Source organism: Oryzias melastigma, linkage group LG23 (genome assembly GCF_002922805.2).
Source record: "Oryzias melastigma strain HK-1 linkage group LG23, ASM292280v2, whole genome shotgun sequence".
Classification (NCBI taxonomy): domain Eukaryota; kingdom Metazoa; phylum Chordata; class Actinopteri; order Beloniformes; family Adrianichthyidae; genus Oryzias; species Oryzias melastigma.
The window spans coordinates 21859393-21872352 of NC_050534.1; the positions used below are offsets into that span (position 1 = coordinate 21859393).

Genomic DNA, 12960 nt, shown 5'->3' on the forward strand with positions numbered 1-12960 from the left:
ACAACATCATCAACAACAACAACATCAACAACAACAACAACATCAACGACATCAACAACAACAACAACATCAACAACAACATCAACAACAAAAACATCAACGACATCAACAACAACAACAGGATCAACTTAGTAACAGAGAAGCTGATTGGAGCAAACTAGCAGACAGATTTATCACCACTAAACCAAACAAAGAAAAACTAACAAATGTAAAAAAGTTTGTTGTTTGATGAAGAGCTGCAGGACAACAATGAAGTCAAACGATTCACTTTGAATGAAAGTTCTTCTGTTAGTTCAGGAAAAGTGGAATGAAAACAGTTTGTTCTTTGGAGAACACCGAGTTTGCAGCGGATCCTTCAGAGGATTCAGAGGGAAAACCTGAACGTTTCAGCTTTCTGTCGCCTGTAATCTTCATCTCTGGGTTCTGAGCCGCAGATGGAGAGAACGCTTGTGGATTTAGGAGGATTTCCTCCTGATCTTCAGGTTTCTCCTCTCACAGACAGGACTTTGGGGTTAATGAGGGTTCAGCCTGACTCTGACACAGAAACACTTCAGAGCTGCAGAGTCAACAGCTGACAAAACCCTGATCTGGGCCGGCCTTGTCTGCTGTCAGCTTTAGGGCTGATGGGAGGACAGCGCCACCAAAAGAGCGTGTTACTTTCTGCTGGAACGCAGGAAGATTATCCTAAAACCATTGTGATAAAACCCAGTTTTCACCAAAGAGAAAAGTTCAGACTAGCAGGACTCCTGCTTCAGACTTTCTGTTGGACTGATGGGCAGGAAATACAGTCAAACATCTTCAATCCCTTAGATTTAACCGAAGAACCAAAAGAAAATCAAAGCGGAGTTGGATGGTCTGTAGGTGCTACCCGGCCTCATTATCCATCTCTACCCTGTCATCCTTTTTCAAAATGGCAGCTTTTCTGTTTGTTTATCTTCATAGCAACCATTTCCTTTTTCGGTCATCCGGAGGTGACAAATATATCTATGTCATTTTAAGAAGAATCGACATAAGTAATTTTTTTGATTTCCTTAGCAACTGAGGATTTTGGTAAACCACGCCTACATTCCTAATATGCTCATATTGTATGTCATATCATTTTATTCAGCTTGAGCCAACAATTTCTGCCCCTGTCATTCTGGCCGTAGCTACACATGACAAATTCATAACCCCCCCCCCCAAAAAAATAAAAACAAGTTTTTTCAAAACGGCAACTTTTCTGTTTGTTTATCTCCATAGCAACCATTTCCTTTTTTGGTTATCCGGGGGAGACGAACAGATCTTTTTCATTTTTATAAGAATCGACAAAAGTAAATTTTTGGATTTCCTTAGCAACTGAGGTTTTTTGTTAACCACTTCCACATTCCTAATATGCTCATATTGTATGTCAAATCATTTTATTCAGCTTGAGTCAATGATTAGATTTAGAATGATTAGAGTGTCAACATCTCACAAAATTTAGTCAAAATATGTGTGAGCAACAGAGACCCCTTTTTAGCTAGCTCGCTGCGCTCACGCCGTTCAAAATCTCCAACTTTTAATTCTATCAATTTTTCTTAAGTAGCTTCCCAGTGATGCTCGAGGAGTTAGGAGGAGCCAGATAGAAATCCCTTGGAGGAGTTTCCATTTGTGTCTGGTCCTAAAGGTGATTTGTTTTGTGTAAAATTCAAGATGGCGGCCTCTGTCTGAGGTCGAAGGTCAAACTTTGGTTGTGGTTTTAGTCTTAATCTGATCTCTAAAGATCAGCTGAGCAAATTTTGTATTTTTCTACATAACGGCCACCAAACTGTAGGTCTAGTGGCCATCCCATAATAGTTTTCACACTTCCTCTTCCTGACACGAATGTTTTGGTTTCATTGGTGGATTTGAAAAATGTCTTTTTTGAGTTCTTTTAGAGAATTTGTTTATTTTTGATTTTCCAAACACGGACTAAAACTGATCAGCAGATAAAGCGTTAAATGTTTTCACAGAAAAGAAAAACTGAATTTCTTTGTGCTCCTCATGAAGACATGAGCTTCAGGTTCTGACAGTCCGTGATGAATAAGTAAAGAGCAGACGCTGGGAGGCCTCAGCCGTCCTGGCGGGCGCCGCCCTCTGGCGGCGGCTGGTGGCGTGACCCTCCCCCGCCCACCCCCACACGGACAGCAGCAGAGCTCCGCCTGCATCTCCCCCATGGTCCATTTTTGATGCTGCGTTCATGTTTGGACATGAATTCGCTTTTTGTGCTGCGGCTGCATGAAGATGTCAGTTATCTCCTGAACGTCCTGATCTGGAGATCCAAACATCACCCCATCATCATCATCATCATCATCATCATCAACTCACAGGACGCTCCTCTGTCCTCCTCCAGCCTCACCTGTCTGCTTCCTTCACACCTGCTCCAATCAGACCGACTCACGTGAGGCTGCAGCTCCCCCTGCTGGCGCCTCTGTTCTCTACACACTCAGATATAAACTGCACCAAATCATGAAGAAAACACAAAGTTTCCAGATTCTAGGCGGGTAGATCTGCTCTCCTGCTCCAGTGTTTGACATCCTGAAGCTGTAATCTTCACATCGATCATCTGATCGTTTTGTCCATGACAGCTTTCATCGATTAGGTTTGTTTTCCAGAGGATTAAAACCTCATTCCTCCAGTTCTGCTGTCAGACTGTAAAGAGTCCATTAACAAAAGATGTTTTTGAGAGCATCGACTCTTCATGAAGAAACATCAACCTAAATAATTCTACAATCTGAAAAGAGTCAGAGCCAAATCTGAGAGGTAAAGGGGCGGTGCTGCCACCGTGTGGTTGAAAACTGTACTGCGTGTTCTTTTCTATCAAACTTAATCTTCTCAAGAGAAATATTTCCATAACTCAAGTAAAATTCTCAAATCTTTTCTTTAAGAGGTACTGGATTTCAGAGGGGCGGGGCTCCGAGGCTGGAGACATTCTGAGGTTTTATTTGGATAACATCATTTTAAATGGACGAACGTGTCTTTGATCAAACTGTTCCTGGATATAAACCTGGAAGAACCTTGAAAAATGATCGACTCAGGTGTTAAAAGTCAAAAGTAACGGCGTGATCAGCTGATAATCCTGTTGTTCTGCTTTCGTGTAGCGGGGGAGGGGAATTACTCATTTTGGTTTTAATCACGTGAGATGATCTCCTGTATCTATAAGTGGAACAGAACTTTGCATTTTTGCTATGCCCCGCCCATTTGACAGATTGCCTGATTGCGGTGCATGATGGGTAGTTTTTGCTGACGTCACACGTCAATTATCATAAAAATATCGCGACAAAGAGGCGTGTTCTAGGCGGCGACTTAGGCGGGTGCAGCTAGAAATCTGGAACTGGGCTGACTGAAACAATGCATTGTGGGAAACGGTGTCCAGACAGTTCTTGTAGTTTGACGTGATGCTGGTCAGAAATGATGCTAAACGTAGGAAATCTGCGTATTTTGTAACTCTGTGAAAAACAGTGAATCACTGATGTAAAAATAAAAAATGTAAAATATGTGTTATTGTTGCCTTTAAAAAGTAATTTCAGTTTCATTTATGTCTCTGTTAGAGTGGACAATAAAGTTAAAGTTAAAGTCCCACTATTTGTCACGAACCAAAGTGTGTGAAATTTGTTCTCCGCATTTGACCCCTCCCCTGTGGGAGCGGTGAGCTGCAGACACAGCCGCGCTCGGGAACCATTTGGTGGTTTAACCCTCCAGTCCAACTCCTTAATGCTGAGTGCCAAGCAGGGAGGCACTGGGTCCCATTTTTAGAGTCTTTGGTATGACTCGGCTGGGATTAAATGAACCCAGCGGCTATTCTTCATCAGATGTTAAAAATAAAAGTTCTTACAAAGGAAGAGAGGCATTTTAAAGTTCATCTGAAGGTTAAGGACGACTTCCTGTTCTCGTTCAACATTCGCTTTTCGTGATGATTCCGAACATGTATGACGAAGATTAAGACTAAAATCTCACTTCTGGGTATTTCTCTATTCAATCAATCGTTAAGAATCAGGAGAAGACAAAAAAACGGTTGAAAAAGATAGAATTTTTGATTTTAAAAATAGATGATGGGCGGGGCCTTAAACTCCTGGCTCCGCCCTAATCTGATGAATTCACTTGCAGACAAATAGATCCATGAATGTCTTTGTTTTCCTGGTCTGAGCTGGAATCTGGATGGATAGAAATGATATTTTTCGTGTTAGTTTGGGACTGTATGTTAACGGGAAAGCATGTTAACAGATTGGTGAACGGGAAGTGGGGGTGGACTTGTTCGGTGGGTTTCTGCTCACATTATAGTTAACTTTTTCCTCTCTGGAAAACTGTTGTAGAAAACGACAGGATATTTAGATTTTGTCTAAAAACAGCATCATTATAGTAAAAAGGGGAACGCCTTAAAAACAGTAGAAGACGATGACTTTTGACGTGCCGTCCTCTGGAAAGCCTCCCCTGTTTGTTCTCCCTTCACTGGCCTCAGGAAGTGATTAAAGTTTCCAAAATACCCACAAATTCCAGTGAAACTATGTGAGATGAAAAAAACTCCACAAGGAAGTCTTTCTTCTCCCTCCATGATGGATGATCTCAGCCGTTCTGTAGGAATGAGTCTCAGCTGCTGAATCCACGGAGATTCGAACGTGGGAGTTTAAACACGAGCAAATATTCTTCATTTGTGGTCTCAAACACACCTGACGTCCAGCAGCTCCGTGTTCTCTCTGCTGTTATGAAATTGTTTACATATTTCTGAAACTATTTCTTTTCTCGTTCCAAACAACCCGCAGATGTAAGCCGGAGCGTTTTAGTTTGACCTCTGAAACTTAAAGTCCAAAACACAAATCAAGGACAAAATCATCAATAGTTAAGACGAGAACGGACAAACGAGGATCCGTGGGAGCGTCCGAGGAGGAAGACACGGCTTTCAGATATTCCCCAAAACTTTAGAGATAAAAACTCAGAGGGACAAAAACAGTACAGTAATAGTCAGACATGGAGGTGGAAGTAAGATGGTAGGGGGACCTTTTAACCATAAGGTCGCGCTTTTCAAAGCGTTCCCCAAGTTTTTGTTATTTTTAAGACGATCCTTTTTAACCAAAATCTAAAAACCTGTTTGTTTTCTTCTCTTATGAAGGGCCGAGTCGGTTTGTAGGTTAACAGAAAAAGTGGAACAATCACAGATGCTGAAATTGATAACTGAAAACGCTGAAGGTGATGGCTAGCTAAACATATTAGCGAAATTCCAAATTAACCTAAAAAAACTGAAAAAAAATCTGAATTAGCCAAAAAGCAAGAATGTAGCTTATATTTGAGCTAAACTCCAAAAAATCCTAAAAAAAAATGAGGAAAAAAGTCTAAATTAGCCAAAACAGCTAGCATGTAGCTGAAATATTAGTGAAATGACAAATTAGCCTAAAATTTGGTAAATGTTTAATTTAGCCAAAACAGCAAAGATTAAAGCCAAAATATTAGCTAAACTCAAAATTAGCCTAAAAAGTGACAAAATCCTAAATGAACCAAAACAGCTAGCAGGTAGCTAAACTCCAAATTAGCCTAAATAACTTTAAAAAAAAAAGGCTAAGTTAGCCCAAACAGCTAAGTAGCTGAAATATTAGCTTAATGCAATATCAGCCTTAAAAAAATTGGTTAAATGTGAAATTTAACCAAACCCGTAGTTTGGGGACCCCTGGTGTAAACAAACCTGCACTTCCCATCACCCATCTGTTGACAGATAGGCTGTAAGCTAGCCTTCATGCTAGCTAACATTAGCGATGCAGCAAAAACAGCAGCAATGAAGTTTCTATCCAGTTCTGATCCAGATTCCAGCTCAGACGAGGGCAACTAAGACGTTCATGGATCTATTCGTCTGTAAGTGGATGCATCAGAATGGGGCGGAGCTAGGAGATCGTGACTCCGCCCACTGTATTTCCTACATCACAAATACAGTCTTTTTCAAATAACATTTTTGCTTCTGATTCACAACGATTTGAACAAAGAAATAGTCAGAAATGTCATTTTCAGCTTCATATTCTTCATCTTTTCAGCGGTCTGCAACCTTCAGCTCTGACAGAACCTCTCGGGTTGAATTCTGACCGACTACAACCCAGTAGGAACCACAAAGTCGTCCTTCACCCTTTAAAAGAACAAGACACAGATTTGTATTTATGCTGTTGTTACTTCTATGATAAACATAAATTAACTCTGGTTCATTTTGCATAAATGAAACATAAACTTTAAAAGAAAATAGCCATTTAAAAACAAACTTTCGACAGTTTTTGTGAGTTCCTTTCAAAATAAAAGCCACCCTGCCAGAAATGATCATCTCAGTGAAGCAAATGTATTGGTGGTCAGTCAGTGATGATTGGACTTGTGGTACGTACTGTCCTTCAACTGTTTGTGAGTTCACAAACAACATTCACTACTTTCTCACTTAGTACTTTACAGATACTTTTTAACATTTAAACCCTTTTTGTTTTTCTTTAACAAAGAGCCACAATGGAGGTTAAAGCCGCAGGCTGCAGATCCTGATCTATACCGCCCATCATCAGAAAAACCCTCGAGAAGATGCTAAAAAAACAACACCAAATTCTGATTTTCACCAGAATGGATCTTTAAGATCTGGTGGATCAACAGGAAAGTTTTAGTAGAATTCCTTCACTTCATACAAAAGCAGAAAATCAAACATAAAAGTCAAAAACTGTTTTCCAAACGATTATTTTTTTCTGTTTGCCAGGAAGCAAAAAAAGGTTAAAGGATTTCAAAATAAAAGCCACATTAAAAACATTAAAAGCACAAGGATATTTTACTTTGACGAGTTTATTTTGAGGATGCAGCTTTTACACTGAAGGAGTCCTCTGATGTGTTTCCTCCTGTACCTCCTTCCTGTGAGGAGCGACGGGTGAACGGCGTCCGACGGCGTCCGACGGCTTCATCCGACGCCAAAGAAGTCTGACATGCAACATACAAGCCGTCCACAGAGAGCTTTGTACACCAATAAAGTTTTACAAAAAAGTAAAAAAAAAATATGCAAAATATCTGTTTGTATAAAGCAACAAAGTTAACATAAAAAAGAGACGTAAAAGCATAAACAGATCACTAAAAAGTTCACTTTCTTAACTGACTTTTTTTGGTTTTATGTTAAAATAAAAAAATAATTTTACTTTAAAAAAAGGTTTGTCAAAATAAATCACTATTTTTTAATAGGGATGAATTTATTTCTTAAGAATAAATTCATATTTTAGCAGCTAATTTAATTTGAAATTATTAAAAAATAAACAGTTTGTAAAATTCTATAACTTTATTCTATAAAGTTTTGGATTATTGAAACAATGATTTAAAATAAGTTGAGCTTTTATTTTGTGCATTAATTGAGACTTCCTGAACCGCTTAAAATGTTAACATTTTGTTCCTAAATGCAAATGAAAGGAAAACCGTTTCATTTTTGGTTTAATCGTGGATAAAAGTTGTTTGAATATTTTGTAAAACACCAAAGTGACTTAAATTTTCGCCCATAAGTGCTTTAAAAAAGGAAGTGCTGTTGCAGAATTTGAAGCCGTTTAGATTTTTTGTCTTCATGGATTTCAGCTTCATGTGAGTTTTCATTTTCTATTTAATTTTCTTAAAGTGTCGGATCGTTTGAGAAATCTGACACAGACAAAGGCTCGACATAAACTGATGACTACTGTGTCAAATGGAACAAAAACACGACAACAAACCAACATTTCCCTTATATGAAACTACGTTTAAACATAGAAAACTAAGATAAAAACAATCCTGCGTTCATGCTTCTGGTTCTGTTTCCCTGCTGAGGATCGAGCAGACTTCAGGTTACAGAGAAGCCTGTGAGGGAGGTGGCGTTTGAACCCTTCAGTGCGGAGGTCTGAGGAAGAGGGCGGAGCCTCATCTTCAGTAGCTCTTCATGGGCATGGCGGCTCCGGCGCCCTCGTATTTTTTGAGCTGATGGACCATGAAGAGGGAGATCAGCAGACCCATGAGCTGTGGAGGAGAGCAGACGAGTTTGGAGAGGAAACTCTCAGACGTCTGACCTCAGCGTCAGCGCCACCATCTGGAGGGAATTTAGGCTGGAACTCTGTGTGTTAAGGTGTTCTTCAAATGTGGAAAATATTTGTTACAACGTGGATAAAGAAATGTGATCATTCTCAAAAATTGGTTTACATTTTTTTAGTTAGAATAACAAAAGTTTTACTGTAAGTTTTACCAATAAGATCTAAGTTCACTTTTTTAAAAGGAAAACTTAATGATTTCTGAACTGATGATGGATGATGGATGATGATGGATGATGGATGGATGATGGATGGATGATGGATGGATGATGGATGGATGATTGATGGATGATGGATGGATGATGGATGGATGATGGATGGATGATGGATGTGGATGGATGATGGATGGATGATGGATGATGATGGATGATGGATGGATGGATGGATGATGGATGAATGATGGATGATAGATGGATGGATGATGGATGGATGATGGATGGATGATGGATGGATGATGGATGGATGATGGATGATGGATGGATGGATGGATGATGGATGAATGATGGATGATAGATGGATGGATGATGGATGGATGATGATGGATGGATGGTGGATCTTACCGCAATCGCAGCAAAGCCAAAGTAGAAGCCCAAGGCGACGGAGAAGATCAGGTTGACGTAGTATTTGAAGATGTTAGCGCAGGGCTGTGGAGGTGAGACAGAAAATCAGGTTTTGAATGTTTGAAACGTGTCAGCCACCCGGTTTGTGTCAAATACCTCAGCATATATACGCTCTGGTCCAGTGGATCCCTGTGAGGAATGAAGAGGAACAGGGTTTAGAAAAGGAAACACTTCAACCAGTGGAAGTACTTCTTGAAATCGTACGTACGGCTGGTTTGCTCCTGCATTTAGAGGGGGAGTCATAGGAGTAGAAACTGTCCTCACTGCAGCTACACGACTGAGGAATGGTTCCGTGCCAGTCGTCCAGACTCAGAATTCCACAGCACTGAAACTGTAACCACGACAACACAAGTTCCGTCAGAGGCGAACTGGATCATCAAACCCAATCAGCAGCTCAGATTCAGAACAGATACGTGGACCCTTACAGTTCTGTGGACCTGCTCCATCACTTCCTTGTGACCGTCCTCGTCCAGTATGGTCTTAGCAACTGTGTGAATTAAATCATCAACCTATCAAAGAGGACAATATCAGAAAAAGAGAAACCAGGGGAAGACATATCAAGAAACAACACTGGACAATCATTTAGTTTATTAAGGATTTAAAGCTCAGGTGGTTTTAGTCACACAATCTTTAATGGTGTTTTAACATGTTCTTGTGGCATGTTTCTCCTAAAGCAGAGGAGTCTAACTCAATGACATAGGAGGCCAGAATCCAAAACACACTTTAGGTCGCGGGTCGAACAGGATAGACATTTATTGAACACTCAAACTACATTTTTAAAAGTTTAAAACCGTAACTTATTAACATATATATAAACGAGATATATAGCATTGCCTGGGAAAATGTTAGTCTGAATGCTGTAAGCTGAATTTGGCAGCTGAAGGTGCTGAAACTGGTAGCTGACAGCTTGATAGATGAAATCTGAAACTAATAGTCAGCGAAGATATGAGCTAAATGCCAAATTAGCCTAAAAAAAAAACTAATAAGAAAAAAACCTTCAGTTAGATAAAACAGTTATTTCTATAATTATAAATATTTAGCCTGCTGCTTAAATATGGGCTAAACCCCTTGACACCCCTGCTCTATGGTAGGGTTAGTTGGAAGACATGCTGCCTTCAGTGTGTGTCTATCAGTCAGATTTCACTGGAATCCATAAAGGTGTTCCCCAAGGTTCTTCCCTGGGGCCACTTTAGTTTTCAGTTTTCATCAATGACCTTCTAAATTCCTGTTCAAACTGTAATATCCATCTTTACGCCGATGACACAATCATTTATTGCTCCAAACATGACTGACATTAATAACTGACTCTGACTCAGTTCAACATTGACTGATATCAAATAAGCTTATTTTGAATAACACAAAATCATACTGCATGCTCTTTCAGACAAAAATACTTTCTTTGTTGAAGCTTTAGCTTTCACTAACCTTCTGTGATTTGTTTTTTTCTTATCTCAGTTCATATTTGGTTTTTGCAGGATTTTTTGTAATGTGTTTATTTAAACTTCCTGAAATGTCATGTTGAGAGGGGTTGAAAATTGAGAGCCTGTACTACTATCTGAGTGTTTATGTGTATTTAATCTTTGCTTTCACTCTTTTGTTTGGTTTCTACTCTGTCATGTCATTATTTCTTGAAGTAGAGGACTCCCTTGAAAAAGAGATGTTCCAACTCCTGGGGTTTATCCTCCCACCTCAGTTTAAATGTGTTAATCAAATAAAAAATAAACATGTCAAAGTCTGGAGTTTGACTCTTGTGCCTTTGAATGGGATTCTCCAACAGGAATCAACAAGGAAATCATGGAGAAATATGCTGATGACACACACATTCCAACTGTCAGGTTTAACCATGGTACCTGGTTTTTCACGACAGCTATGTAGATCCCAAAGATGATCATGATGATCATTCCAGCACCCATGAATCCAGCAAACTGCACAGGAAAGAACAGAACAAACAGTGTTGGAGTCGAAGAGACGTTAGAAATGATAAAATGTCATGTTGTACAGATCTGTAAGTGTGCTGCTTAAGGTTTTTGTACGAACTATTTTGAGGGCAATGGTGTTCTCGGAGCAGGCGGCATAGATTCCCAGAGAAGAGATGCCAAGAAATCCGAAGGCAAAAACCCAAATCCAGACCAGGCTGGGGCCTCCAAACTGTGATATCTGTTCATTCACAACGAGAGGAAGACACAGTACAAAACATTTATGCAACATGAAGAGACAATAACCCACAAATGTGGCGTTGACATGAAGCTGCAGAGACACTGCAGCCTGTTTGGTGCTTTCACTCTCAAGTGGGCGGAGTCTGCAGGTAGAGGCTACACCCATTTAGTCCAAATGGAAAAACTGTTCTTGGCTAAAACAGGATGTAGTGTCAACTACAATGAGAGGTTCCATGAAGGGGGCGGGGTTAAAACCTTTACCACAAACAGAGTGGTCCTGGATGGAAGGTATTGATCGCGTTGTGGCAGGAGCATAAGTGCATGCATCATGTTCAGACCACAATGGAGAGACAAACTCGCCTTAATGAGAGCCTGATGAGCTAAGACAAAACATGTGGTCTGCCGGGTCGCTCACAAGCCACCTGAAAGAGTTTCATCAATCCATGGACTGCAGTGAACGTTTTCTCATGTTCTCAAACAGCCTCCAGGATTCAGTTTGACTTCAGAGCTGTTTCCGTTCGTGGGAAAATGCATCTGCTGAGTGCTTCTGGGCTGTTGGTATAAGTGCTTCACACAATAAAAGCAATATGCAGTTTAAAGTAGAAAAGTTGCATTAGCTGTGATGATGCTAGTGTGGATGTTTTTGATGAAAGTAGTCGCTGAAGATGCTGAAGCTTTTTGTTGAAAACTGTGACACAATTTACTTTAATTGCTCAAAGGATTTTCAGAAAATGCAAAAGCTAGTTGTAAAATGTTAAATTTGATAAAAGAATGGAAATTTCATTAAAGAACTATGAAAGAGTGTTGAAGTTGACATACATTTTAGAAAAGTCTGTAGTAAAATGGCTTAAAAATCCCTAATACATGCCAGTTTAGCAAAAATATTTAGTGTTGCTTACATCAGTAGATAACAAATTAGCCAAAAACTTTAGCATGTTGCTAAAATATTAGCTGAATTTCAAATTAGCATGAACAACAAATGAGCTGGATCACAGTGCAGCCGGTTTTATTGGCGCAGACTGTTGAACAGGAGGAATCTCAGCTACAGTCCTCAAAGCTAAGTCAGGGTCAGGCAGGCAGACGTCGGACACGAGCGTGGGGTCATCAGAGGGTCGGGGCAGGCGGCGAACAGTCAGAGTGGAAGACGAAGCTGAAGATCAGGTGGAACAAACAAGACTTCGCTCAGTACTGCTGGGAGTGATTGCAGATGGAGAATGGCTTCTGGGAGAGACAGCAGGGGCTGATGGGAAGTGTAGTGTGGAGCCCCAGGAAGTGCCAGTGCTTGATCCTGCTGACGGCCAGAGGGGGAGATGGGACCGTTTCATGACATGTCCAAACACCTCCATCTGCTTCCAGGACATCTATGATCCGTCCCTCTGATGGACTCATTCCGGATCCATCCCGGTTCCTCCCAAAGAGAACCTCAACATCTTTACTACCTCTGGACATCATGACTGTTCCCACCACAACCTGAAACCTTCCGTCCAGCTGCAGATGATCTACTCTACTCAAGGGACCACAGACTGGACTCGGGTCACCATGCCGGGTCCGTGAAAGAGGTCATCTGTTCCATCTCACCTTCTCAGCCTTTTACGTTTGATTGTACACTTTTGGTTTGGCACTACCCAACATCCGTGTGAGTCTGAACGGGTCTAGAGTCTTGTTCTGTCGTGACTGTCTTACAAAAGCTGAACATTTTTACCAAACTGCAAATTTCTCTCTTTAGATCACAGCTGGAGAGACTAACGGACCGACCACAGATTTGTCTCACTCCAAGTTCTCCAGCTCCCTTTTAGGAGGTCAGAGTTAAGATAAATATTTCAGACTCTAAACATTTTCAGGAGGAGCTGATGGACTTTTCCAAAGTTGCTTCATACTCGAGGTTCTTGTTGGGGGCGGGACTTGGACATTCTGTAAAAGTGTAGGCAGTGGAAAATGAAGATGGACCTTGTTCTGGAGCTCTCTGCTAATGGAGAGCAAAGTAAGCAACAGTTAGGACTCACTCTGGGAAACGACGGATCGTCTGAAAAGCTCATTTTGCTGATGGCTTTGCAGGATCTGGATGTTTCAGTCCGAGAACAACCGAGGAAGACTTTAGAAAACTTCACTTTGGGAAGAACACAGACCCCAAGCTGAGTGTGTGACCATCTA

The 12960-nt window shown here is 40.6% G+C and overlaps 1 protein-coding gene across 1 annotated transcript in view; it reads right to left on the reverse strand.

Annotated features, from left to right (window-relative positions):
- Window positions 1-6768: 6768 nt before the first annotated feature.
- LOC112158797 (23 kDa integral membrane protein) overlaps window positions 6769-12960 on the reverse strand; it is a 9433-nt gene continuing 3241 nt past the window's right edge. Inside the window, exons 3-9 of the mRNA XM_024292380.2 lie at window positions 10691-10810; window positions 10504-10578; window positions 9079-9162; window positions 8862-8984; window positions 8750-8782; window positions 8594-8677; window positions 6769-7965 (exon numbers count right to left, since the gene is read on the reverse strand). Of these exons, the coding sequence (XP_024148148.1) occupies window positions 7876-7965; window positions 8594-8677; window positions 8750-8782; window positions 8862-8984; window positions 9079-9162; window positions 10504-10578; window positions 10691-10810 (609 nt within the window). The 3' untranslated portion in view covers window positions 6769-7875. The remainder of the gene's footprint in view (window positions 7966-8593; window positions 8678-8749; window positions 8783-8861; window positions 8985-9078; window positions 9163-10503; window positions 10579-10690; window positions 10811-12960) is intronic.